This window comes from Ciona robusta, chromosome 10 (genome assembly GCF_009617815.1).
Source record: "Ciona robusta chromosome 10, ASM961781v2".
Lineage (NCBI taxonomy): Eukaryota > Metazoa > Chordata > Ascidiacea > Phlebobranchia > Cionidae > Ciona > Ciona robusta.
The window spans coordinates 6,039,321-6,062,458 of record NC_143244.1 but is presented as its reverse complement, the minus strand read 5'-3'; the positions used below and the strand labels follow the sequence as shown (position 1 = coordinate 6,062,458).

The 23,138-nt window shown below is 33.7% G+C and overlaps 3 protein-coding genes and 1 long non-coding RNA gene across 6 annotated transcripts; 1 reads left to right on the top strand and 3 right to left on the bottom strand.

The window, feature by feature from the left end:
• Positions 1-222: 222 nt before the first annotated feature.
• Positions 223-7,053, bottom strand: LOC149729995 (large neutral amino acids transporter small subunit 4-like). Its single transcript, XM_089886598.1, has 13 exons — positions 6,756-7,053; positions 6,452-6,543; positions 6,235-6,389; positions 5,642-5,697; positions 4,988-5,157; positions 4,665-4,798; positions 3,945-4,085; positions 3,406-3,611; positions 2,898-3,078; positions 2,252-2,426; positions 1,913-1,986; positions 1,240-1,363; positions 223-1,016 (listed from the first exon to the last, which is right to left on the bottom strand). The coding sequence occupies exons 1-13, from the start codon at positions 6,925-6,927 to the stop codon at positions 804-806; spliced, it is 1,893 nt and encodes a 630-aa protein (XP_089742724.1). The 5' UTR covers positions 6,928-7,053; the 3' UTR covers positions 223-803.
• Positions 4,014-6,879, top strand: LOC149729996 (uncharacterized). The gene is made up of 3 exons (XR_016385835.1): positions 4,014-4,154; positions 4,216-4,316; positions 6,740-6,879. It is a non-coding gene; the product is annotated as an uncharacterized LOC149729996 (long non-coding RNA).
• Positions 7,054-10,431: 3,378 nt separating the features above from the next.
• LOC149729994 (endonuclease V-like) lies at positions 10,432-15,070 on the bottom strand. Of its 3 annotated transcripts, XM_089886618.1 has the most exons (8): positions 14,843-15,070; positions 14,357-14,513; positions 13,812-13,946; positions 12,921-12,980; positions 11,684-11,839; positions 11,244-11,318; positions 10,901-11,029; positions 10,432-10,715 (listed from the first exon to the last, which is right to left on the bottom strand). In XM_089886618.1, exons 1-8 carry the CDS (start codon positions 14,884-14,886, stop codon positions 10,674-10,676), a joined length of 798 nt encoding a protein of 265 aa, XP_089742744.1. In that variant the 5' UTR covers positions 14,887-15,070; the 3' UTR covers positions 10,432-10,673. The 3 variants fall into 3 exon arrangements, with proteins under 3 accessions (XP_089742744.1, XP_089742745.1, XP_089742746.1); XM_089886619.1 differs by lacking the exon at positions 12,921-12,980; XM_089886620.1 differs by lacking the exon at positions 14,357-14,513 and having other exon boundaries at positions 14,843-14,985.
• Positions 15,071-15,943: 873 nt separating this feature from the next.
• LOC149729993 (neurotrimin-like) lies at positions 15,944-23,013 on the bottom strand. The gene is made up of 10 exons (XM_089886613.1): positions 22,846-23,013; positions 22,620-22,698; positions 21,824-21,951; positions 21,421-21,528; positions 20,862-20,987; positions 20,320-20,454; positions 19,386-19,518; positions 17,427-17,596; positions 17,048-17,086; positions 15,944-16,273 (listed from the first exon to the last, which is right to left on the bottom strand). Exons 1-10 carry the CDS (start codon positions 22,886-22,888, stop codon positions 16,149-16,151), a joined length of 1,086 nt encoding a protein of 361 aa, XP_089742739.1. The 5' UTR covers positions 22,889-23,013; the 3' UTR covers positions 15,944-16,148.
• Between the last annotated feature and the right edge of the window lie 125 nt (positions 23,014-23,138).

The following is a 23,138-nucleotide window of genomic DNA, read 5'->3' as shown; positions in this document are numbered from 1 at the left end:
AAATACCTATTATGTTAAATTCAAACGGTAAGCTATAAACCGATCTATAGACACCACAGACCTTTTCACCAAAAGCTAACTATCTGTTGGTGCCATAGATTGTGCATGAAAAAAAAGAAAAAGGCATCGCATTTCCCTAAACTGTTCCCGGGTGCTTGATTTCTTGTGAGAAACACTGTGCTGCTGTGGGCAAGCATCATATCAGTAAAACAACGCTAACCATTGAACGTAGGCTGATGGTGTATTCAGGTCGCAATGTGCTGGGCATCAGTGTGCAAACGCACCCAGCATTTCATGAAACAAATTAAAACAGAAAGTAATTAAGGAACATCGGTAAATAACATCGAAAACAAGAAATAAAAATTAAAAGAAATTAAAATTACGAAATGATTCAAATTAAAATGTAATTGAATCCACGAACCCCTTTTCAATATTTCAAGAGTTCGTCAAACACAGTTTATTGCACGATGATGAATTTTTAACAAAGACGTTTTCAAACTCAGGTTACGAACAATTAGATTGGAATCGTAAGCTATTCAGCATGTTTGATTTAATGGAAGGTATCCAATCTTACATGGACATTTACAAGTTCCAGCCCCAACCCTAAGGATTCGAACAATTTCTTTTTAAAGTAATGCTGATAAAATGGACAATTACAAACCAATCTTCTCGTGGTACAAAATGTCTGATCAGTGGCAAGTTTTTAGTTCGTACACGAATAATTAACACTGCGTTTTGTACAGTTTCTTGTTGTTGCCGTTAGCAATTGTTCTTAAACAATCCTTTCACAGTGACGTAACAATCTAAAACGCGAGAGCCATGCTGCTAACAACGACATCTTGATCGTCCGGTCTCTCAAATGCAATAGCTGGATCCTCCTCTTCGTCTTCGCCAATCGTAAACATTTCACGCGTGTTTTCCACAGGTTCATACGCATTCATTTTACGAGCATAGTTCCACAGATAGATTGGCAACCCGAAGCCAGTAACGCTCAGAATCAAAAGAACGAAGTTGATCTAAAGACAAAATAAAGAAGAGTCAAAATGATGTACAAGATTGAATCTATATGGCAGTTAGGTGTCAAATACTTAACCTATAATATAGAGATGTAGACAAAACAACCCTAAACGGGAGAGTAGTTGCAATTGCCATTACAGAATTATAGGAAGAGAGTTCATATGATAAGTTTACAAGCGTTCTGTAACTTATATGCATGTCCAAACATGAATTCAGATTTACCCAGAAAGGATCACCGCCCAAAGTCGAGTTAACAACGACAAATAGAGGATCTTGTATGAGAATGAACATTGCTGATAGAAAAGATGCGAGGCCGGTAAGTTTTCCGAAATGTGAGAAGTGGTACCTATGAATAAAACACAGTTTGTTGCATTTAAATTAAGGTATTACATCCAATGTGGAATGTTCTATGAGCTCGGAGTATAATTGTATTGCATATCAGTAGCTGATGGTGTTACTAAAGAATGTAACTTATTTATCATCGCGTGACAGGGCACGGGTGTTCTATTTCATACACCTCTTGCTTGCTTACAAATTACACATTTTGGCACCGGGTGATTATTTTTAATGTTTTTTTAATTAATGTACGATATCAGAACCACATGTTGGTACAAAGTTCATATATAGAACAGTAGTACGTGTCTGGGTAACTGAAACGTTTACATGGTGCCACAAGTCGAAAACAAAAAAGAAAAGGAAGAACAAGCATAAGTGGTTTTTACTTGTCATGTTAGGAAAAATATTGTTCTGCGAAGTGACCTGTTTCGAGACTCGTAAAACAAGTCTCTATCACTAAACATACTCGTTAGTTGGACGTGTTTGTTTTTCGCGGTGACTGACACAAGGTCCATTGAAGTGAGTGACGTATTCAGTAAATAACACCTCTTATACTCACATGCATGCGTAAAGTCCACCGATCGATGAATGCAGAAAGGTACGAACTGCTGTGTGGATAATAAACGCCACAACCTGTAATTGACATCAAAGGTTAAGTAAATATATTTCAAACAACTGCAAATATACGTATCGTTGTATTTCTCCCATGCTAGTCTGCACTGTAGTTACAGGTTGTCCGAAAATGCAGTCAAAAAAGAAAAAAAACATCCCGTCAAAAGCAACCAGAACCCACAAAGTTGAAAATACGTGATCATTTGTATAAGTGGGCACAAGGTGTTGAAACAGAATACTCGTGAACGATTGTCGTTACGCTAAATAAGTTACATTTAATTATTACCTGAATAGGCAAAACTTCCTCAAACATTATAATGATACCAAACAGCACAAGCAGTATGTTGGTAAGCATGAAAGCGCGGGCAAGGTTCATAACTTGTTGATGTTTTCTGTTGTGCTTGATTTGTTGTTCAGGACATTCTCTATCGTGTGAGACTTTGCCGTTGGTTTGTGCGTGGCTGTTTGAGAAATGCAATGTATTGTAATGTGTGATAAAGTGGTTAGCACATAATATCTGATATTTCTTAACTTTGTTTAAATTAACATCGCTCTATAGTGAGGATACAGTTATATAATACTGTAAATGTTTTTTTAGTTTTCCACTAAATAAGACGAGAAAAGGAAATGCAAACTTGTCCCATCTTACCCCAACCTACTATAAGCATATTATTCTTGTGCACCAGTATATTAGTGTTGTTTACAAAGCAGCATTCCCGTGCAGTGTGTGCTCACAAATAAACCAAACATAATCGACATTTTAATTTGTTTAAAGACGTAATTTTTACGAGATACGAGCTTCGACTTTTGCTTTACAACCTTCTAGATTACGCAATATACTAATGGTGACACGCACCTAAGTACCCATAACATGTCATTGGAGTTCCACCATAGTATACTGAAGTGTACTATATGGTTCAACACCAACTTACCCGTTTGCGTGCCCGTTTCCATTCACCGATGGATGCTCATCTTTCTCGGATTCCAGGATAGCTCTCTTTTTTGGTTTCTGGGCTTTTACTTTTAATTTCCAATCCATGATAGTCCCAATAACGGGCGCCATGAAAAAGCAGTTGATTTGGAAAAGACCAAATAGAAATGTATAAAAGTCAACTGAAAGCAATAAAGATTAAATATTATTAAGTTTATGATTAAACGTAGTGTAGTCAATTTTTATAAACTTGGTGTAATAGATTCTATATACTGTGCATTGCGAAGTATATTTTGGGGGTTTAAAATAATGGTTTACTAATATCATAACTTATATACACGAATATACACTGCGTATTTAAATCGTTTAAGCCGCTTGGTTTCTTCGCCTAACCTGTTTTTAAACTTTGGGTATAGTCTGCCCTCAATCCTTGTATATATAAGTTAAATATACTTCGCCATGCACACATGTATATATGTATGTTCTTAGGTATATCCAAGTTCGAATACCTGTTTCAATAGTTTCCTCAGGGCTCAGTTCAAGTTTCTCAGCAGAAGACTTTAGGTAGACTTCCAAGGATCCCATGTAGGCAATGAGTCGTAACTGTGTGAGGCACATGGTGACGAAGCTTAATAATATACAAGGGGTGGCGAGGACACGCAGGAAAGAATCAGATTCGGAAGAATTATTGTTTTCCCCTTTTCTCATGTCGTCACTGTAAGGATAATGTGAGGTATATGAAGTGAAGAAGAGGCGAGAAATAGTAGGTTGGAGTAAGATGGTCCATGGTTTGCATCCTCTTTTATCAAAGAGATGTGTATACATCGGTGTATAAAATAGGGGTTTTTAGTAAGTTTCAATACAAATAGACTATATAGGACAATACATACTGTTCATAAACAGGTCAAAACTGTCTTTATTTCAGGGAGTTTAGTTTAAAAATTCTAACATATTTATCAGCTGCAATGTTTTATCAACTATATGGACATATGTATTAAAAAGGTGATAAGGTCATACTCATTGCCAATAAATCTACTAGAGCACTTACACGGATGTGAGGTAGTTATGGTTCTCCACAGGTGCTATGTCCACGCTGCTCATTCGACGTCCCACTGTGCTTGTGTGACGTAAGAAAGACTTGCCGGTAATTTTGTGTTCGAAACGAAAAGCGCTGAAGTGAAGTTTGATTCTGTGTGACAAGAGAATGAATAAATGCAGCTTATTTATCCTCGCGTGGCAAAAGAGTCGTTAAACATAGGTAAAGGTTTTATGCACCTCGTCCCGCTTAGGTGTTACCAAGCACGTATGTAACTTTACAGGTGATTGTATTCTATATAATGTTCTATGTGGGTGAGGTCCTGCGGCATGGAACACAATGGGACATGAAACTTAAGTCTGTTGGATTGGCCCATTATCTCAGGTTAGCCTACTATACCGTTGTTCTTGTTTAATTTTAAATTAGCCAAATATTTATTTTAGCATCAATTATTTATGTTCAAACCACTAGTTTAACAAGCAGAATGTACCAAACATATGAAACAAAACAGCATTCGGCTTTTTTGTTGAACAGTTAGTAAAACCGGCTCGGTAACGATACCATCAGTGCTGAAAACTTGTTGTTGCAGTTGATTTATTGCGGGTAAATGATCAACGTTCGTTGCTGACAACGCTCAAATTTCCCGCAGTATAACTACATCATTGTCATTACGAGGCCGACACAGTGTCGTAAAACTATACACGCCCCCTAACACAAAAGCTATAAACTTACGCGTAGCTAATGTCGTCCGGACCCGGTATTGGCTCGCCTGGGCAGTTGAAATAACAATTTAGAAAAGTTAGAAACCCCACAGAGGCATGGAAACACATGATCGCCTGAAATGAAACACCCGCATCGTACGCTGCCTGGAAATCAAAGGGATAATTGTATATTTGTTACAAAAAAAATAGAAAAAATTACCCAAATTGCAGTATAGTACTGTGGGGTCCAAAATGGATACCGTTATTAATGTCCCATATTTTTCATAACCGTGTTTTAAACCACTACAAAAGTTTTTTTTTGAGTCGCTAAGGTTTACTTGTAATTGCTTTTACCTTAAACAACATATACATGACAGCAGACGCCGAATAAGACCCGATCATGAGCGCGATCATAGTTGACCTTAGTTCAGCGAAAAGATTTGGAACTGGAAAACTTGTGAATATATAAACCACGCCACCCATGCCGTTCAAACATATTGCAGGAACAATAAGAATACTGTAATCTGTAAAAAAAGAACGGAATAGTTTGGTTATTACATCACGCATTTAAAAGTGCATGCGCTGTAACTTAAAGGTGAAAATGATTTTTTAAGGGAAGTAAGTTTCCACCATAGGCTGGTATATAACCATTTCACATCCACAGTTCGTGTGTAACTTATTTTTATCAAAATGTAGCTTTTTATCATTTTTATGCCCAACAAAATGAACATGTTAAAGTTTTTGAATCTGCAAAATATAAAAACCGTAGCAATGCTGACACATAATAGTATATATAGGTAATTTAAGAACGGTTGTATTTAAACGTAGTCGAACATAACAACTTTTTCTTTCTATAATTGAAGGAATAAAAAAGTAAAACCATCATAACCCAGGTTTCTGCTGCCGTTTTAAAGTCAAAAGTAAACTGTTCGCTTGAACTTGAATTGGACTTGTGTTAATTTAATAAGATTACAAACATGCACTTTACTTATGTTTAAATAAACTTACGTTCAGTGTCGAGTGAGCCGATTGCAAACAAAACACACGAGGTCATGAACGCAAGTCTATAAGATAAACATGTTACGAAATCTTGCTGTGCAAACAAAACCTCCTATCATGACGTAGAGGTGTCAGAGTGCACAAACACCTCAACAATTAAAGTGTCAAGCAATTAGGGGTGTTGGGTCATAAAAACATAGATATAAATCGGTGACAAAGTCAACAAAACTGGGTTGAAGATGATTTAGAGCCATGTGTTGACTTTTCTTAGTGCAAATATTCAATGAAACTAACTATATTTCTGTATAAGAGTATTATTTACTCGTTCCCCCATTTGCGTACTAACCAAACATTCAAAGGGCAAATAGACACCTGGTATAAAGTGACAAAAAACATGTTTTGACAGGTTGTATGTATAAAACGTTAACCGTATACATTATACATATGGATTTTATGTAGTCTATAATAACTATTATGTATATAGTGCTGGATCATGTTAAAACTTGCTTATATTTACAGTGTACAAATATACATCTGCACGTATAGGTATAGCCATATAGATAAGAAGACAGAGACATATTACATGACCAAGCTTTACTTACGTTCCCGAAAGTCGGATCATTCTAGATCCATACTTGTCCATTATCACTCCTAAGATTACAGTCACACCGCTCAGTAGGCTTGAACCGATGGAAAAATATCGATTCAGTATCTCGTCTTGTGCGGCGCAGGTGGGGTAGCCGGACGGCGTGAAGAACTGGGTTTAAACAGGTGTCATATAACATTTTGGGACACATATGGTTAAAATTATACGCTTACGATTTCATCTTCGGTATGTTGAGTTAAATTTGATGACGTCGTATTCGATGACGTTGCGTTTGGTGACGTAGTGTTTGTTGACGTGATATTATCTATGGGGAAGTATAAATATTCAATGGTATCTGAAATATAGACCTATATATGTGGCAACTCGTTTGTGGACATGAGGCCTATAAAAATAATCACCCATTTTATAGCGACTGTCGTTGCTCGCTACACGAGGTCAAACAAGTTGCATTCATTTATGCATCATTGAGTTTATTAAATCCAAAATAACATGTTTTAAAGGATTCTTGATACACACCATGTTCATCAGGGACCACGCATAGGTTTGCGTAAAAACCTTCGTTCTTCAACATTAAAAGCAAGGAGCTCCATCCCAGCAGCACAGCAGCAAACATTAAGTTCTCGATGACTGAAGTAATTGCGATCCACCATCGCCGACGATTCACTTGAATAAGGGTTGGGCCAGACATTTTTAATTCGTTGCAATTACCAACAATTTAGCTGTATTAATTTTATATGCATGTTTTGATTTAGTTTGGTTACTACAGTTTTTATATGCATGTAATTTAAATTAACTATAATATAACTACGGAGTTTTTAGGAATGACAATGTTGCTTTAATTTTGCGTTGAATAATACATGACAACGATATGAATAAAATGACATCTGTTTAAACACGGAAGTCTGTTATAGTAACCCGGTATGGCCAACGTAATCTACATGACCTATATATACAATAATAATGATCATATATGTAAATATGTAAGATTGCATTCATAAAGCAGAGTAAATTCTACAAAACAATTTTAACATATGAAACAAAACCTATAATAATTTATCTATTTTAGAACAAAATCAATAAATACGTCCGGTACATGCTTAATACTGCCACTAGCCCAGTAGTGTGAAAGTGTCATACCAATACTGCCTTCTGGGATATAAACCTCATTATTTTATTTCCCGCATTTGCCTATCTATTCACACTTAATTAATAAACCACCTGTCCTAGTTTCTTTTGCCATAAAATATGAAATAATTGACTGACTATCAGAAATTGTCTGAACCTAAACGATACGGGTTTCGGTTGGGTTTAACTTTCTTGTATACTAATCCAGCGCTTCGTTGCTATATAGTAAGCTGGGAGAAGATGGGACACCTTTAACACATAATATCCAAATAGCCTGATCGTATTTTAAACAATTAACAATCATTTATGGTAGTCCTAAGAATATGTTTTTATAATTTATTTAATATTCTTCGTTTACTATACCAAATGGGATGAAAAAATTGTCCCATCTTCCCCTACCCTACTATATATCCTGCTGTCGCCCATACACCACAGAATTTTCTAAGTTTTAATCTGTCAAAGTAACACAAATATTGCAGCCTACGCTCTCTAGTCTTTGAGTCTAAGTGCATCTGCCATTATATAACTTCAACAATACCTATATTCTCTACATAGCACTGCTTGTATTGACCGCATTTCCTCCTACCTAAACACTACGTAGGGAAGTGTCATTGAGAGATTACGAATCTGCAACTTTACAAACATAAACAACGTGCTCAGCAAGACGTAATATAAACAGTTTTATCGAATTCGGTGAACGGCTGATGTTATAACGTTATAAACAGAAGGCGATTGCTTCCGATACGTATGCAGAACAAAGAAAACTAATTTCTTCTAATATCGAATGCTTTTGTGGGCACAGCTGGTTACTTCCCCAAATGGACGTGTCGCTACATTACGCCTACACATGCTAGAATAAACCAGTAGCAAAAACATTCGAGTATTGTTTGATATTTTACTGTGCTTTGGAGTGAGCCATATAGACTTTAACCTTTTAGCACTAAGTACACAGCGTGCCAATGCTAAGCTATTACTAATTACCGGCTTTCTCAACGCGCATGACTTGCATTATAGGAAATTCCCATAATATTCCGCGTAACTCTACTGTCAATGTGACTTAAAAACACACGCTATCGAGTTAATTAAACGCAATAAACCGTTTATCGCTGCTTGCTGATAAACAACCTATATCGTACATACACGCTTTCTGCATGAACTGACTATATGTGCCTTTGTCTTTTTGACCTGGTCCATTTCCCTGACGGTTACACTTTTCTCCGGGTCTTTCGCGACATATTGTTGCGAAACAATATATTGCCGTCGAGTCAACAGCTTGTATGACGTCATATTGACCTAGGGTAACGAACAGTGTTTCCGGAGACATTTTCGGTAACAGCAAAAACACTGTGGTTTCTTAAAATAAAGTTTAAAATTTGTTAATTTTGTTAATTTTTTGCAACGTTTTTTTCACTGGAACCACTGCTATTGCGGATGCAAAAACATGGAAGAAAAAGAGTCGAGCGCGTGACCAATCAGCCAGGTTCTTTCGCAAGAAAGAGACCTTCGAACTTTTCACAACAATCCACCTTATGACGTCATACTTTCGACATACAAAGACAGCTACTCCAAGAGTTGTTGATTGTGTTGGAAGTGAATGGCGATTGGGTGGTCGATTTATTCAACGAGGGAATTGCGCAATATAGGTCCTGCATGTTTGCTTAGCTGCAGAAATGTTGGAAGATTTACGCTGGTGGTCTACAACTTTGCGTAATACGGTTGGGATTAATTCCCGTGCACAAAATGTAAACAACTATAGGCGGTAATTTAAACTAGAGTTTCTTAAATTGTGTAAATGGTCCACTGTAGCTTTCGAAGAAGTTTCGACATGTGTTGTGTGATAAATATTCATAAATCCGGTTTGGCGTAAACGGGACCAGAGATTTAATGAGTGCCACAATCCTAAAAGTTTGAAAACCCTGATATAAATTTTATTAACTTGAAAACTTTCGACGCGTGTTACTGAATGACCGTCAGGGTGACAGGCATAAAGGTCACATATCAATTGTCAATGCTAATTAATGTGTGCATGTTTTATTGTCGACAAGACTGTACACATTGTAGTCGTACCGGAACTTAGAACGGGAAAATAGCTAAGCGTATTATCGTTCTGCTAAGAAATTGAAATATAAGACTACGATTTTTACGTTATGTCTAAAATCTAAATAATGTCATAACTATATGACTTAAAACCATGTTAGTATAACCAAACATAATTAGTCGTTGCGACATTTAGTTTAACGCCCTTTTTATATTTTTAACGAATCGCAATTAAGACGTACAGTCTAAGGTATGGTAACAGCATCATCTAGCGGTTACTATTTTTCGTAAACTTGTAATATTTTGCCACGACGTAAACAGGACAAAACAGAGTACACTAGATATGATCGAACCTGGCAATAGAAAGCGACAAAGATGTAAACAGGACAAATTCATTCCGTTTGCAAATTTTATTATATTTGTTCAATAACAAGAATAATATGCAAAGAAAATGAAGGCAGGGTGTTCCAGACACACGTGACTAGACCCCAATACAATTAATAGACAATATTAAAAACCAATATAAAAAATTATAAAAAAGTTGGTAATTAGAAACTTAAAGGGCCTAAACACACCCCAAATGTACTTCGCTTTAATCGATAGAGTGTGTTTTTCTAATTCCAACGACACCTTACTTGTTTTAATCGGTTCTGTATAACCAAAGATATTCCAGCTCAAACACCGTGAAATTCAAAAAACTGATTTGAAAGTTGCGTGGCGAAAAAAATTGAGAAGTGTACTACCCACGTGACAAAATTGTTGAAGCGTGGCCGCTCTCATTCAGAAAGGCGAGAGGCAGTGTTTTCAGCGAAAAACGAGAGAACAAAAAAAACGCAAAAAAGCACAAAAAAAAACGCAGGTTTCGCTTTTACGAATGAATCAGTCACGTGACTAGTACGTTCCTATGTCACAATCACGGAGCTCGTAGTAAAAAAAAGATAGCGCTAGAGATCACTGTTTGAGGACGAATATCTCCGCCTATACTGGACCAATTTTAATAAGCAAAGTATTTTTGGAATCAATAAAACGGTCGCTTTATGAATTTACCATAAAAAATAAAAGTGACGTGGGGTGTGTTTAGGCCCTTTAAAGAATTAGCAGCGTCAGGTCTTATTAAAATTATAGGAAAAACTGAGAGACTGTTTTAACCTGAGATTAAATAATCTTTCTCAACTAAAACTATTACAAAGAGATAGAATGTTACAGCACATGCATAATACTGTATAAAATAAGTGCATAGTAAGTTTATAGCATGATTTGTCGCAATAATTTTCATTCGATCTTTTCAAGTTCTTTCCTTGACCATTTATCTGCCTGTTACAGACAAAAACAAAGTAATTGCAAACAAATATGGCGAAATTAAGATTTAAGATTCTTATTAAGATCAGGCTGCTAAAACAATTAAAAAAACAAACCACAAACCAATATAATAAGTTCTGCCGTTCTGGTATATAGTTTGTACACTTTTTCTAAAACAGTTCAAAAAAAAAAATACATACCATTTTAATAGGTTCTGGTATACGGGTTTCTGTACACCCTTTCACTATTTTTGCAGCAGTTTCCAGCGAGCATTTGTGACCAGCAGAAACAAAAATCGGATTTTTTGCTTTTGGTGCATACAAAACTGCCTAGAAAAGTTAAAATGTTTGAAAGATAAATATTTTTAAAGAATTTACACAAACCAAGTTAATCATAAGCGTGCGGAAACAGAATATCCGTTTTTATAACGACTGTCTTTTTCGCCATGCATAAACAAAAAATAAACAAAAAAAGGACTGATTTTATTTAAGGCACTATATAATTAATACATACAAAATAGTTAAACAAATAAAGTAACACTACCTTTGCAAGAACTTCATTTTTTTCTGTTGAAATAATGTCAAGTTCATTTCCTCCTGTCCCTCTTAATCTTTTAAACTAAAAATAACGATGAGGTTGAAACATATAAGGGTCTGTGAAATTACATACAATTGTTTTTTCTTATAGAAAACAAATTTAATATAAAAACGGAAGTTTTAAGCGCTAAAATTACCTCGCTAAAACACTCTGTGAAAAACTACATAAATTTCACAGATATTTGTTCATAAAAACTGCCGGTAATTGGTAATATCTAATTTATTTTATATATTTTTTAAATTTAATCACAATTAACTAAAGTTTGGCACATTTTATTGCACATTTAAATTTGTGAATCCTTGTAAATTCCTTTTTTGTTATACACCTTTTTTTTAGACTCTATTAGTTTTTTTTTTTTAAATAGATGGATAAATCAGAAAACAAACCTGTGAAATCACTTCAGTTTTTTTCACCCCATCTTCTGGTATTTCTATGAGACTCTTTGCGACTCCAATTGTCCTGGTGTTGGATAAAACTCCTAAGTGTGATGCTGCACCACATCTTCTAATGTGGAAGAAGCCGTTCCCGTCCAACAGGAAAACCTGAAATAGTTTTATAATTTAGTAACAAGATTTTTAGACCCAGTTTTATAGCCTAAAAATACAATATGTCAAAATAAGCATATATAGAAGATATATATATAGGCAACATAAAAATACAGTATGTTGCGAAATAAATATTGCTGATTTGCTATGCAAACGATATACTCTGCAAAATGGAACATGCTAAAGTTAAAGGCTTAATATTTAGTTGATATAAAATAATAGCAAATGACAACTTTTACACCAGAACAACAAGACGAGCACGATACATGCATTAATCATGACACAGTTAGCGAATACCGGATGTTACACTTGCTGACTATGAAGTTACAACATAGATCACACAGTGTGTCGAAACAAAATCATAAGATTATAAAAACTGTTCTGTGAAATTGAAAAAGGTAAGAATTGATTGCATTCTGTGATAAATTTGAACTCCCTAAAATTTGGTACTAGTTGTTGCTGGCAAATATTTGTTACGCAGCTCCACCACTGCTTATATAACATTGATACAAAGCACGCACCTATATATTTCATGAAATTGTAAAACAGTGAGGGGAAATTGCAGCTTAATGAGTTCGCTTTTTATAGCTAGTTTTTTCAGTATAGGATTTGTTGTGTGTTTGCTGGTATAGAATTTCACACAAGTCTGCCGCCCCTCATAAAACACTAAATCGATTTATAAAGTAATTCAGAATGGTAGAAATAATGCATAGTAATTTAATAAAGTGTATAAATAACTGCGGACTAAGACATGCTACACACATTGACTTTTTTGTTCATTCAAAATATTCTCTCACAAATCACAATGATCAGTTTGTGACTTCTAGTATAAATTCCTTATTCAAACTGAAGCTAAGGACAACTAACACACAAAATGACAACAGCCATGCTTAGAGCAACGAGTAATTAGGACTTTCCCAAATGTAATATTTTTACTACATGGAAAAAAGTGAGGGGAATACGAAGCCTGGTGATTCAGTGAATTTGTTACTGGCTGGTATAATACTTCACACAGGTCTTCCGCCCTCATATAACACTAAAGCAAACAACGAATATAAAGAGCTTTCAAAATATTAACCTGTCTTTTGTGGTGCGTTCGGCCATTCCGAATTGCGAGAAAAAGATAAAAACAGGAATTCTAAATTGTATAAATTGCAAGAATGAATAAAAAGTTTATAAGCATAAATAACTGTACAGTCTACAGTACAGACTCAGGCATTCTTTCTGTATTGACTTGTGTTTTCAATTGATTTAAAATGGTGATAACCACTTATAGACAAGGAAATATCATGCCTTTTTCTAAGATTTTACCTTACTTTCACAGTCTATATCTCAAAATATATCATTGTTCTTATTTCTAACATATTAAGAAATGGCTTTTTTAACATTGTTCAATATTTTAAGATCTATTTTTTGCAACTAAAGTTTTCCACCAAATAACAAGAAATAGTTACATTAATAGCATATTATATAAAAGCTAATGGTTTGGTCGTTCTTATTTTAATACAGCAGTTAATTGTTTTAGGTATGCACGCTTTTTTATAGTTTTTACTCTTTTTCATTTTAGGTTTAATACTTAATGTAGGCCCCATTATATAAAAGAAACAGTTAAAATACACTGAGTATCCTACTTATTCAAATTAACATAAAACTACAGTTCAAAGAGGTATTTTTAAAACAACAAACCTTGACACCAGTAAATAATTCCCTTGCACAAAAAAGGAATGAGGTGAAATTGCTGCTTGATGAATTGCATGGTTCTCAGACCAATGAAATTGCATATGTAAAGTATGCGACAGAAAGTTGTACACCAGGGTACATTTTGCAGGGTATAGAACTTCATACAAGCAAGCCGCTCCTCAAATACAATTGCAAAAAGGGCCAATATAAAGACGTATTATTCCAGAACCTCCTGTTTGTGGGGCTTTCACCCCAAAAAATTGTTGCCTAAAAAGTATATTCTCCTTACTTGTGGTTCAAGGTTTGGCTTCTTTGCTTTCAAAAGCTGTAGTTCTTGTTGAAATGGTTCAATTTCACGGAACGCCAAATAACTGCTCTTATAAGGACAGCTAAGTTTAACTTTTGTTGTGTTCATGTAGACTTGCTGTGGATGAAATGACCAGTGATTATGGCTTTGAATCATTCAGTATTTTAACATACTTGGAAGTAGCACTATCAGAACACTAGTCAAGAACAACTGATAAAGGGGGCATATGCCCCATATAACTGAAGGACACACATGGATATTGAGACATATTGTCACACGTTTTCGCAACAATTCAGTGAAAATATATATTAAGCACATTGATTCAACCATGGGGTTTAAGATTGCAATCCTCCCAGCTTTTTGCAAAAATAAGTATAAAATCCACCCCTAATTTTTATGGCTGTGTCACTAATCATGCGGTGAATAAATAAAGTTATTTATATTGCAGCAGATGTGACACGAGTGTGAATAGAACTTAATTAAAGCATTCCATACATAAATAAGGAGAAATAAGTTTTATTTCAAACCTTCATTTCAGGATAGCTAAGCACAACCATGCAAGAGACAGCCAGTTCGTGATTTATTTTGGAATATGAGACGTCAAAACCACCAACATACTTTACTTTGGAAAGTGAGAAATCCCTATCACTTCTTATGACTTTATCCCTTAATTCTTCCTGTTTACTGGTTTCAGTCGTTAAAAAACATTAAACAATAATAAAACACAACAAAAATTACAGAGAATTTATAAAAAAAATTCTTAAACGTTTTTTACAAAATTAATTGAAGGTGTATGCAAAAAATCAGTAACTAAAAACCTATATAGTGAGTCTAGTGACATTAATAAATAATGGAGATTGAATGGATTCACAATACAAAAAAATATCCCTTACTCTCCCCAATAAAAAAATATCCCAAAACATTCCCAATGAAACAAATGTTATTGAAATTTTTTTTGTTTGGTTATGGAAAGGAAAATAACGGCCTAACAAAATTAATGAATATTGTGTTACCTGTTCCATTCTGCAATCTGTTCATCAGTTATTTTATTGTCCATCCCTATCTCTTGTTACAGGGCACTGTGTCAATCTTGTTTCAAGGTGTTGTTGCTATTAAAGCCAGTTTTAACGTTCACGAAAATTATGGTATTTTGGGGAAATTCTTCTCTGCCTCAGTTTATGTGTGTTGTGGCCTGTTATGTCCAAAAAAACCTATAAACACATGGTTCCTATGCCCTATACATGTACCTGAAAAGAAGAAGAAACATTAAAACAGATGACAGCAAGACTTGAAGAGGGAATGGCAAGGAAATATGATATGATATGCAACTACCCTATATACTTGCGGATTTAGCCATGTTTTTATTGGTCCAAAGTTTCAATATGGGTCAGCATAATACCATTGAGCAATGAATTGCTGGGTAATGCTTAGGGACTACGATTTTGGTTTTAGGAAATGTTATACAGCATGGCATGCCATAGCACCAGAGATTTGGGCCACAGTTGGCTCATGACTCTATGTTTTGGGCCTTCTAAGTTTTACATTGCAAATAGAAATGAAATGCAAAATGACTTACAAGTAAAGGAACAGTAGATAAGGTAGCACCAATAATGGAGTGTATATGATATTTATAGTAGGAGTGACCAGGTTTCATAATTATTGATTTAAATTAAAAATGCAAAAATTAAAAAAATATGCACAACATTTACATGATTTCATTTAAAATATGCAAAAAAATAAAACAGTGATTTCTTTCGCAACTGATTTCACTTGAATCTGCTGTTGCTTGATTAGTAGCAAATAAAACTGGCAACACTGCAAACTATGAGTTAAAACACAGTGAAAAAATAGTGGGCAGCAAAATACGGAAATAAATCTTGATCTAAAAATGATCTAAGAAACTACAGGCCAGGTAACAATAAATGGACTGAAAAGTAGGAAAAACAGTCATGAAGAAAAGTATCTTGTGCACAAATTTGCCAATAATTTGAAGAATTTATGCATACAATGAAAAAAATGTTTGAATGTAAAAACAAAAATTTTTGAATTTAGAAAAGGGCAAAATTTTAGGCAGAACCTACTGGGATGTTATTTTGGAAGCTTAATATTAAAAACAAGTTTTCCAAATCAGGATTTTAGTATTTTTGTGGCATTTTTAAACAAGATTAACATAAAATCAGCTGCTTATTAACCAAACTAAATTATAATTTTGGAAGCTCTGGTCTTTTAAAACCCACACCTGATTTAGCACCAAAACAAGGATTATAATTTTTTATACATAATAGCAATTACTTTTGACAGTCACAGGAAATCATCACACTACAACAAAAAAGCAAGCACAGATGTAACAATTCCGATTAATATGTGGTTTGAAAGCAATGTTTTTGCTAACGGAGAATTATTTCTACCCCCCTTTCCATCTCCTGTCCATTTTCTATTGAACACTGGGAAAATACAATATGATTCATAGAATAAAAGAAAGAATTATACATATACTGTATTATGTAATATATATATATTTTTTAGTATTCTGTTTATTTAAAACAACAGAAATATCGAAAGCCTTCTTTTTATAAAACATACAACTTAACATAACAACTAGTTAAAATATAGTTTTATGATGTTTATATTTTATATTGGTAAAATACAATTATCAAAATATAATTAAAAAAATAATTATCAAATATATGATAATTATATTTTATATTGGTAAAATATAATTATCATAAAACTATATTTTAAGTAGTTGTTATGTTAAGTTGTATGTTTTATAAAAAGAAGGCATTCGATATTTGTGTTACTTTTAAATAAACAGAATACTTTTTCTTAGCTATAATGTTTATAAAAAACATTGTTTAGAATTTTATTATGTTTATAGAAAGTTTAAAAGGTGAAATTGTAGCTTAGTGAAGTGCCTAAGCACTGTGATTATTGTTTCTTTTGTTTGTGGCGGTATAATAGCTCACATAAGCTAGCCGCACCTCAAGATACAAACTTTCCTTTCAAAATTTAAAATGGTGACAAAAATAAAACCTAGTCAATGTGGTGCTTTTGCCATACTCGTTGTACAGTTGTTTCACATTGGCAGTTTTATTTTATTAACTGATTTAAAAAAACATTACATTTGCTTATAAATATATACCATCTAAAATGTTTGTTTTTTTGAAAATTCCATTAAGCCATAAATTGAATTAAAATAATTGAAATCATAAACTTACAATCTCCTGGAGGGGGTCTTGTGGGGGGAACAATCTTGCCTGTAATGTGGAAAAGATTAAGAAAAAAATAATTATCAAGTGTGTTTCTTGAAAATTATATTTTAGTTTTATATAAAAAGATTAAAACATTACCAAGATAAAAATATTAAAATATTAGAAAATCATAATTTGAATTCAGGCAAATATGCTAAAAGTGTAACTCTAACAAGTACTTTTAATATTGTGTTGTACTTTTACAGTCAAAGTATTCACCACATTTCTTAATGAGTTTTCATATGTTTGATGACTATAGACAAGGTGTAACATCACCAACATGTAACTGTATATAAACTAGGTAACTCCAGGCAAAATATACGTCACAAGTTGCGTTCCAACTTACGAGAAAGAGCAATTGTGGTGTTGACTCTTCCCATTTGGTTTGAAGCAATGCAAGTGTAGTTGCCATAGTCACTAAGTTGTAATGGAGAGAAATAAAACTTTGATATTGTGTTTATTCCTTCCTTGGTGGTGAGAACATTGAAACGTTCGTTGCTGAATTGCTTCTTGAAGCTAGGAATACAAATATGTGAACAAATGAATGAATGCAACTTGCTTTATCCTATCATGGCAACGACAGTCGTTGTAACTTGTTCTGTTTCATATACCTCGCGCTGGCTTACGAGTTAACAAGAATGCAACTTTGTGGGTGTATTTTTTGGAGAGGGATTTTCGTTGTTATACATGGCTGACAATTTAGACAACCTAGTAGTGACAAGTAATTTAGAATAGATACCCAAGTAATAAAACTATTTTAAACTTTGTTTAAAACATTACACGTACCCAAACGTTAATCCAGTAAAAAAAAAGTGGTATATACCATCATCATACATCAAGAAAAAACTATTTTATCGTATGTCCAACAATGTCCAATAATAAAAAATAACAAAATTAGGAAACTAACTGTTTTGTTAACAAAGCTTAATTTACGTCTTAGTTCTCATTCCTAATAAATATATTTCAACAATCCAATCCCTGTTGGTTGTATTTGATGCAAAACTCATTTAAAAAATCAATTTTAATTTTGCCCAAGGGACCTCTGGTCTCTGTCAGTTACCATATTATTGATTAAATTCGGTTTCATTTTAAACAGCCTGAAGAACAATGCAATAATGAAATAAGCTTATAATATGGGAACTAAAATCCTTAATTTATGCCCAAGGCTTTGCTTTTAATGGGTAACATAAAAAAGAAAATAAATTTTAAAACATTATTTTTTCAAATTAAATTATTAATATAATGAGATGTTTTTAAGGGACCCCTTTAAATACCGCAGTACACCAGTGCCTCCAGTGCCTAGTGAAACTAATGTATCGCCACGTTTACGTTGTTTTGAACTAAACGAAATAATAAATGTTTATGACATCATAACACATATTAAAACTGTACAAGAGATACATGCAACCACCTCACCGTCAATGACGCACGTGTTTTTACATTTTACTGTTTTTGAAGCTCCATGTGACCACTGAGCAACGATGTCTGCACGTCAACTTTTTAATAAAACCATTCTGGCAATGATACGATTTCATTCCAACGTTTTGACGTCCTATTAGGGTCGCCTGCATTAGGGTAAGTGGTTTGGCATGATGAAGACGACGTCGAAACGTTGGAATAAAATCGTATCATTGCCAGAATAGTTTTATTAAAAAGTTGACGTGCAGACATCGTTGCTCAGTGGTCACATGGAGCTTCAAAAACAGTAAAATGTAAAAACACGTGCGTCATTGACGGTGAGGTGGTTGCATGTATCTCTTGTACAGTTTTAATATGTGTTATGATGTCATAAACATTTATTATTTCGTTTAGTTCAAAACAACGTAAACGTGGCGATACATTAGTTTCACTAGGCACTGGAGGCACTGGAGGCACTGGAGGCACTGGAGGCAATGGTGTACTGCGGTATTTAAAGGGGCCCGTTTTTAAGTATTATATTTCAAATGATTTGCATTTAATTAAAATCTTTGCAAATATTGATTTGGCTGACATACAACTAATCACATAGTGAACACTGGGAATTGCAATTTAATTCATAGTAAAACATACATTAACTTTATTTAAATTTTATGCACTTTAAACAATTAGTTTGGAGAACAGCTAAGTTAGCAAATTAAATTGTCTGTAATTATTAATTAATATGCAAACAAAGTTGTTTGCTTGCACATAACAAGCTCACAAAAACTAGATTTCAAAATACCTATTAACTCTTAAAGCGGCTGCGAAACAAATTGGCTATTTTTAAAATTTGTTTCAAAAATAGATTTTTTTTTTCAAAAATATTTTTTTAAATAACTTAACTTACGTTTTACCATCTGGCATAATCCATTGAAAAGTAGGGTCAGGGAAACCAGAAGTCACACATTCTATGTAGAAAGTTTGTCCTTTAGGTGCAAGCACCGCAGTGGGTGACAAAGTCTCATCGATTTCTGGTGGATCTGGTTGTGAGGGGTTAAATGAATTAGTGTTGACTAAGTTGTCTCCCATGCAACATAGGTGCCATGTTAGCAGTGCACCAGGTGTCACTTTAAAATAGTGACGTCATTTGTTTTCCCACTAAGTTTCGATTGAAAAATATAACGCTTGCTTTTTATGAGCATTTGCTTACAAGTTTCTGGTATGACAGCTTATACTCTTTATAGGATTTCAACAAAATAATACATATTATATAAATATTAACTAAATATTTAAAAAAATGTATAGTATCTTATTTATTTTATTATTTATGGGAATAGTTCCTTAAAAACTCTGAAATGAAACGTTATTTCCTTACTTATTTACCACATTTGCAACATAACAATCCAATATTACATTTTTGGAAACTCTTATAAATAATGTATTTATTAGGTTACCATTAATGTACTTGTAGCAGCTAAATATTGTAAAGGTCTATTTACTTTTTAAATCTACTTCTGTACACATCTACCTGCATATTACTATTACACAACTACAAGTGACAAGCCTACAGACTACAAATGATAGATTCACAGAAGAGCTTAATATACTTAAAGGTGAAGGTGTGGCAAAACAAGTTTGAACTGGTTTGGACATGTTTAAACCTGTCCTAATTTACATATATATACTTAAAAATTATTACTGTATGTCACCAACATAAAAATAAAATAAAACATGTCCAGACTTGTCCGATTTAAAAGCCTCTTAATTACAACAATGTAAATATAAAGTCGATACAATGCCCACGCTCAATTCAACACCCACACACACTTTTATTGACTTACAATTAACGGAAAGTCTAATTGAGCGAGTAACTGGAGAAGACACTCCATTATCAGCAGTGCACTCGTAAATACCCGCACTTCCCCTCTTCACAGAACCAAGTGGTAAAAATTTACTCGTCGCTCTAACGCCATCCGCTAGTAAAAAGCAATACATAAAAATGTGTTAATCATAAACATGTTTTTACAATTATTAAAAAATTGAGTTTTATCAACATATATATATAGCCTATAAAATAAAACTTTAGTTCCACAATATAGTGTTAAAAGTAAAACCTTCAGACCGTACATAACTGACTTCTTAACTTTACAAGAGAGCAGCATATATAGATTTTAACAATGCAAACTTAAACAAATAATTTGTAGGCACAAAATTCAGATGTTTTAGCAAAATAAAAAATCATTTAATCAAAATACTGGCTATAATACCTAACAATTAGACTACTACAAACAACTATTGGGCCTAGTTCAAAACACCTAGTTCTAAAACACAACACCACAACTAATAAAAATGTATTCTAAATATAAATCTATTAGTTAAGTACCTGATGGCACAAGATGTCTCCAAGTTATCCTTGGTTGTGGTTTTCCAAAAGCAATACATCTAAGAATTACTTGGTCGTGTTCATCAACTGTTTTATCTTCTGATACATCAGTTAACTGAGGGGGTACTATGGGTGGAAAAGAAAAGGCTTCTGGTTATTCTTGTATTTCAATGAATTCAACTAGTGGTGTATGTTTAATAAATCCTATTGGCAGTTCAGTGTGATGTGTGGCTGTTGCATGATGTCCTTTAAACACTGCTGAGCAAAGACGAATCACAGTCTAGCAATTCAGTTTAGTGGTTATGGTAGAGCAACACACATGGCTCTAACCCATGGATAAGTAAAATAGGTTGTAACACCCGGGGTGTTTGGGCAATCGCAATGGACCAACTCTTGCCTACATTCTCCAGGAATAGAAATACTGACCAAAGTGACCAGTGTTAATGACAGACAGACAGACAGTAACTGGTATTTGCAGCATGTTATAGTTTGATATCCTGTTGCCACCAGCTTTTAACTGTTGCAAAAATGTATGTCGTTTCACCATTAACAGACTTACCATTTACAGTTAAATGCATTGTGGATTTGTATGTAAGATTTAGATATAATGAGCATGTGTAAAACCCTTCATCATTTGTGTTGACATTCTTCACTTGCATGGTGTATTCTAAAAAGCAAAAGTCAAATAAAACTGTTAGGATTAAATATAATAAGACACACAGAAATATACTAATCGTAACAATCTCATTCAAATGGAATATTGCATTAAAATCAATATACAATACCCATCCATAACTTATAGATATAGCCTAGTCTTACATTACAAGTATTACTATTAGTAGGCCTCTAGGTATGAATGCACAACAACAGAAATGCCTAGAAAAGAACGTAACTTTAAATTAAGGTATTGATAAAGTAATGAGTGAATAGATTTATGTGAAAATTAAGAAAATCCTACCTACCATTATGTTCATTGCTTAACAATGTTATTCTTGGATCTTTTGGTAACTTGTTTCCATTGGCAAAAATAACAGTAGATTTATGTGTCCATGACCGCTTTACATATGAAGCACCAGCAGAAATCTTGCAGCTTGAATAAATAATATATATATGCTTAGGTTTTGCATAAACTTTGAGTGCCAGCAATTAAGTGAGAAATTAACTTAGGCCACAAAGTTCGTAGAAAATCAATAACCACGCAATAGCAATCATACTGTAGCCTACTTTAAACTATATTGTGGTGAATATTATATTATATATATGTTAATATGTATATGTCAATATGTGTGAAATAGTATTTTTTTTGACTTATCTGATACCATAGCTTAGGCTATAATTGCATTACCTTTTGTATACCAAAGTAGCATAGTAGCAGAAGTAAAATGCAATTATTTACACTACCAAAACTGTGCAGATATGTGTTGTCAAGGTGTTTTAATTAAATTATGGGAACACCAGTAATTAAAAGTACATTAGGGGAGTAATAAATGGACATAATATAACATCAATATATAACCATTACTTTTATTTCAATATGTGGGTCGTGGGTGTAAATGTTTACAGTGTCCAGTGTGTATCTTAAAAGTGAGAGTCCGCATAAATGACATAATCTTGTTTTTAAACCACATGCACACTGTTAAGCACCAGTGTTTCCAAAGCCTAAAAGTCGGAGAAAAATGATGCAATAATGTTAAAGACCGTTGAAAACAAGTCAATAATTTAACATCCGACCAATCCAATATGAACATCTCCACTCACCTGATCACAACATCTTCTCCTTGTGTTACTGTCTTGTTCTTTAGAGGAGCAATGAAATTTGCATTTACTGTGTGTAGAACTGCATAATACAAAAAAAACATTAGTATTTTTAGTGTAAACACTAAACATTAGTGTCCTTACGGTAATTTTTTAGTGTACATTGTTTAAAGTATCAACACAAAAACAACAAAGTATATATTTACCAATTACAATGCTAAAAGCTTACCGAAAACTGTTACGCAAATTCCAAATAATAATTCCCACTTCATTATTTTTATTCTTTAATTCAACGTTGAATCGTAGCTTTAATCTAAAACCTGTTAATACTAGCCGTATTAAAACAAAGCAGAATACACGTTAAGTTAACTGTACAAGTTAATAAAGAGTATCCCGTGATAAAAAAAAAACAAAATGTAGTGCATGCTTACGGCGTTTGAGCAAAATACTACTACACTGTCTTGATAATAGATGTTTGAAAAGTTTGATTTGGTGCGCAATGAAGCAGGACGAAAAAGAAAA

What these genes read in the sequence shown, in the direction of transcription:
- LOC149729995 (XM_089886598.1), bottom strand. Translation starts at nt 6,927, where the DNA reads ATGTCTGGCCCAACCCTTATTCAAGTGAATCGTCGGCGATGGTGGATC. An exon ending in CATAACTACCTCACATCCGT is followed by an intron (nt 3,612 to 3,944) that starts GTAAGTGCTCTA and finishes TTATCCTTACAG; the next exon opens with TGACGACATGAGAAAAGGGG. An exon ending in GGAAACGGGCACGCAAACGG is followed by an intron (nt 2,427 to 2,897) that starts GTAAGTTGGTGT and finishes TTTCTCAAACAG; the next exon opens with CCACGCACAAACCAACGGCA.
- LOC149729994 (XM_089886618.1), bottom strand. Translation starts at nt 14,886, where the DNA reads ATGGACAATAAAATAACTGATGAACAGATTGCAGAATGGAACAG. An exon ending in AGCCAAACCTTGAACCACAA is followed by an intron (nt 12,981 to 13,811) that starts GTAAGGAGAATA and finishes TATACAATTTAG; the next exon opens with AATTCCTGTTTTTATCTTTT. An exon ending in AAACTGAAGTGATTTCACAG is followed by an intron (nt 11,319 to 11,683) that starts GTTTGTTTTCTG and finishes CGTTATTTTTAG; the next exon opens with TTTAAAAGATTAAGAGGGAC.
- LOC149729993 (XM_089886613.1), bottom strand. Translation starts at nt 22,888, where the DNA reads ATGAAGTGGGAATTATTATTTGGAATTTGCGTAACAGTTTTCG. An exon ending in GGAGAAGATGTTGTGATCAG is followed by an intron (nt 21,952 to 22,619) that starts GTGAGTGGAGAT and finishes TATTTATTCAAG; the next exon opens with CTGCAAGATTTCTGCTGGTG. An exon ending in AATGCATTTAACTGTAAATG is followed by an intron (nt 20,988 to 21,420) that starts GTAAGTCTGTTA and finishes TTCCACCCATAG; the next exon opens with TACCCCCTCAGTTAACTGAT.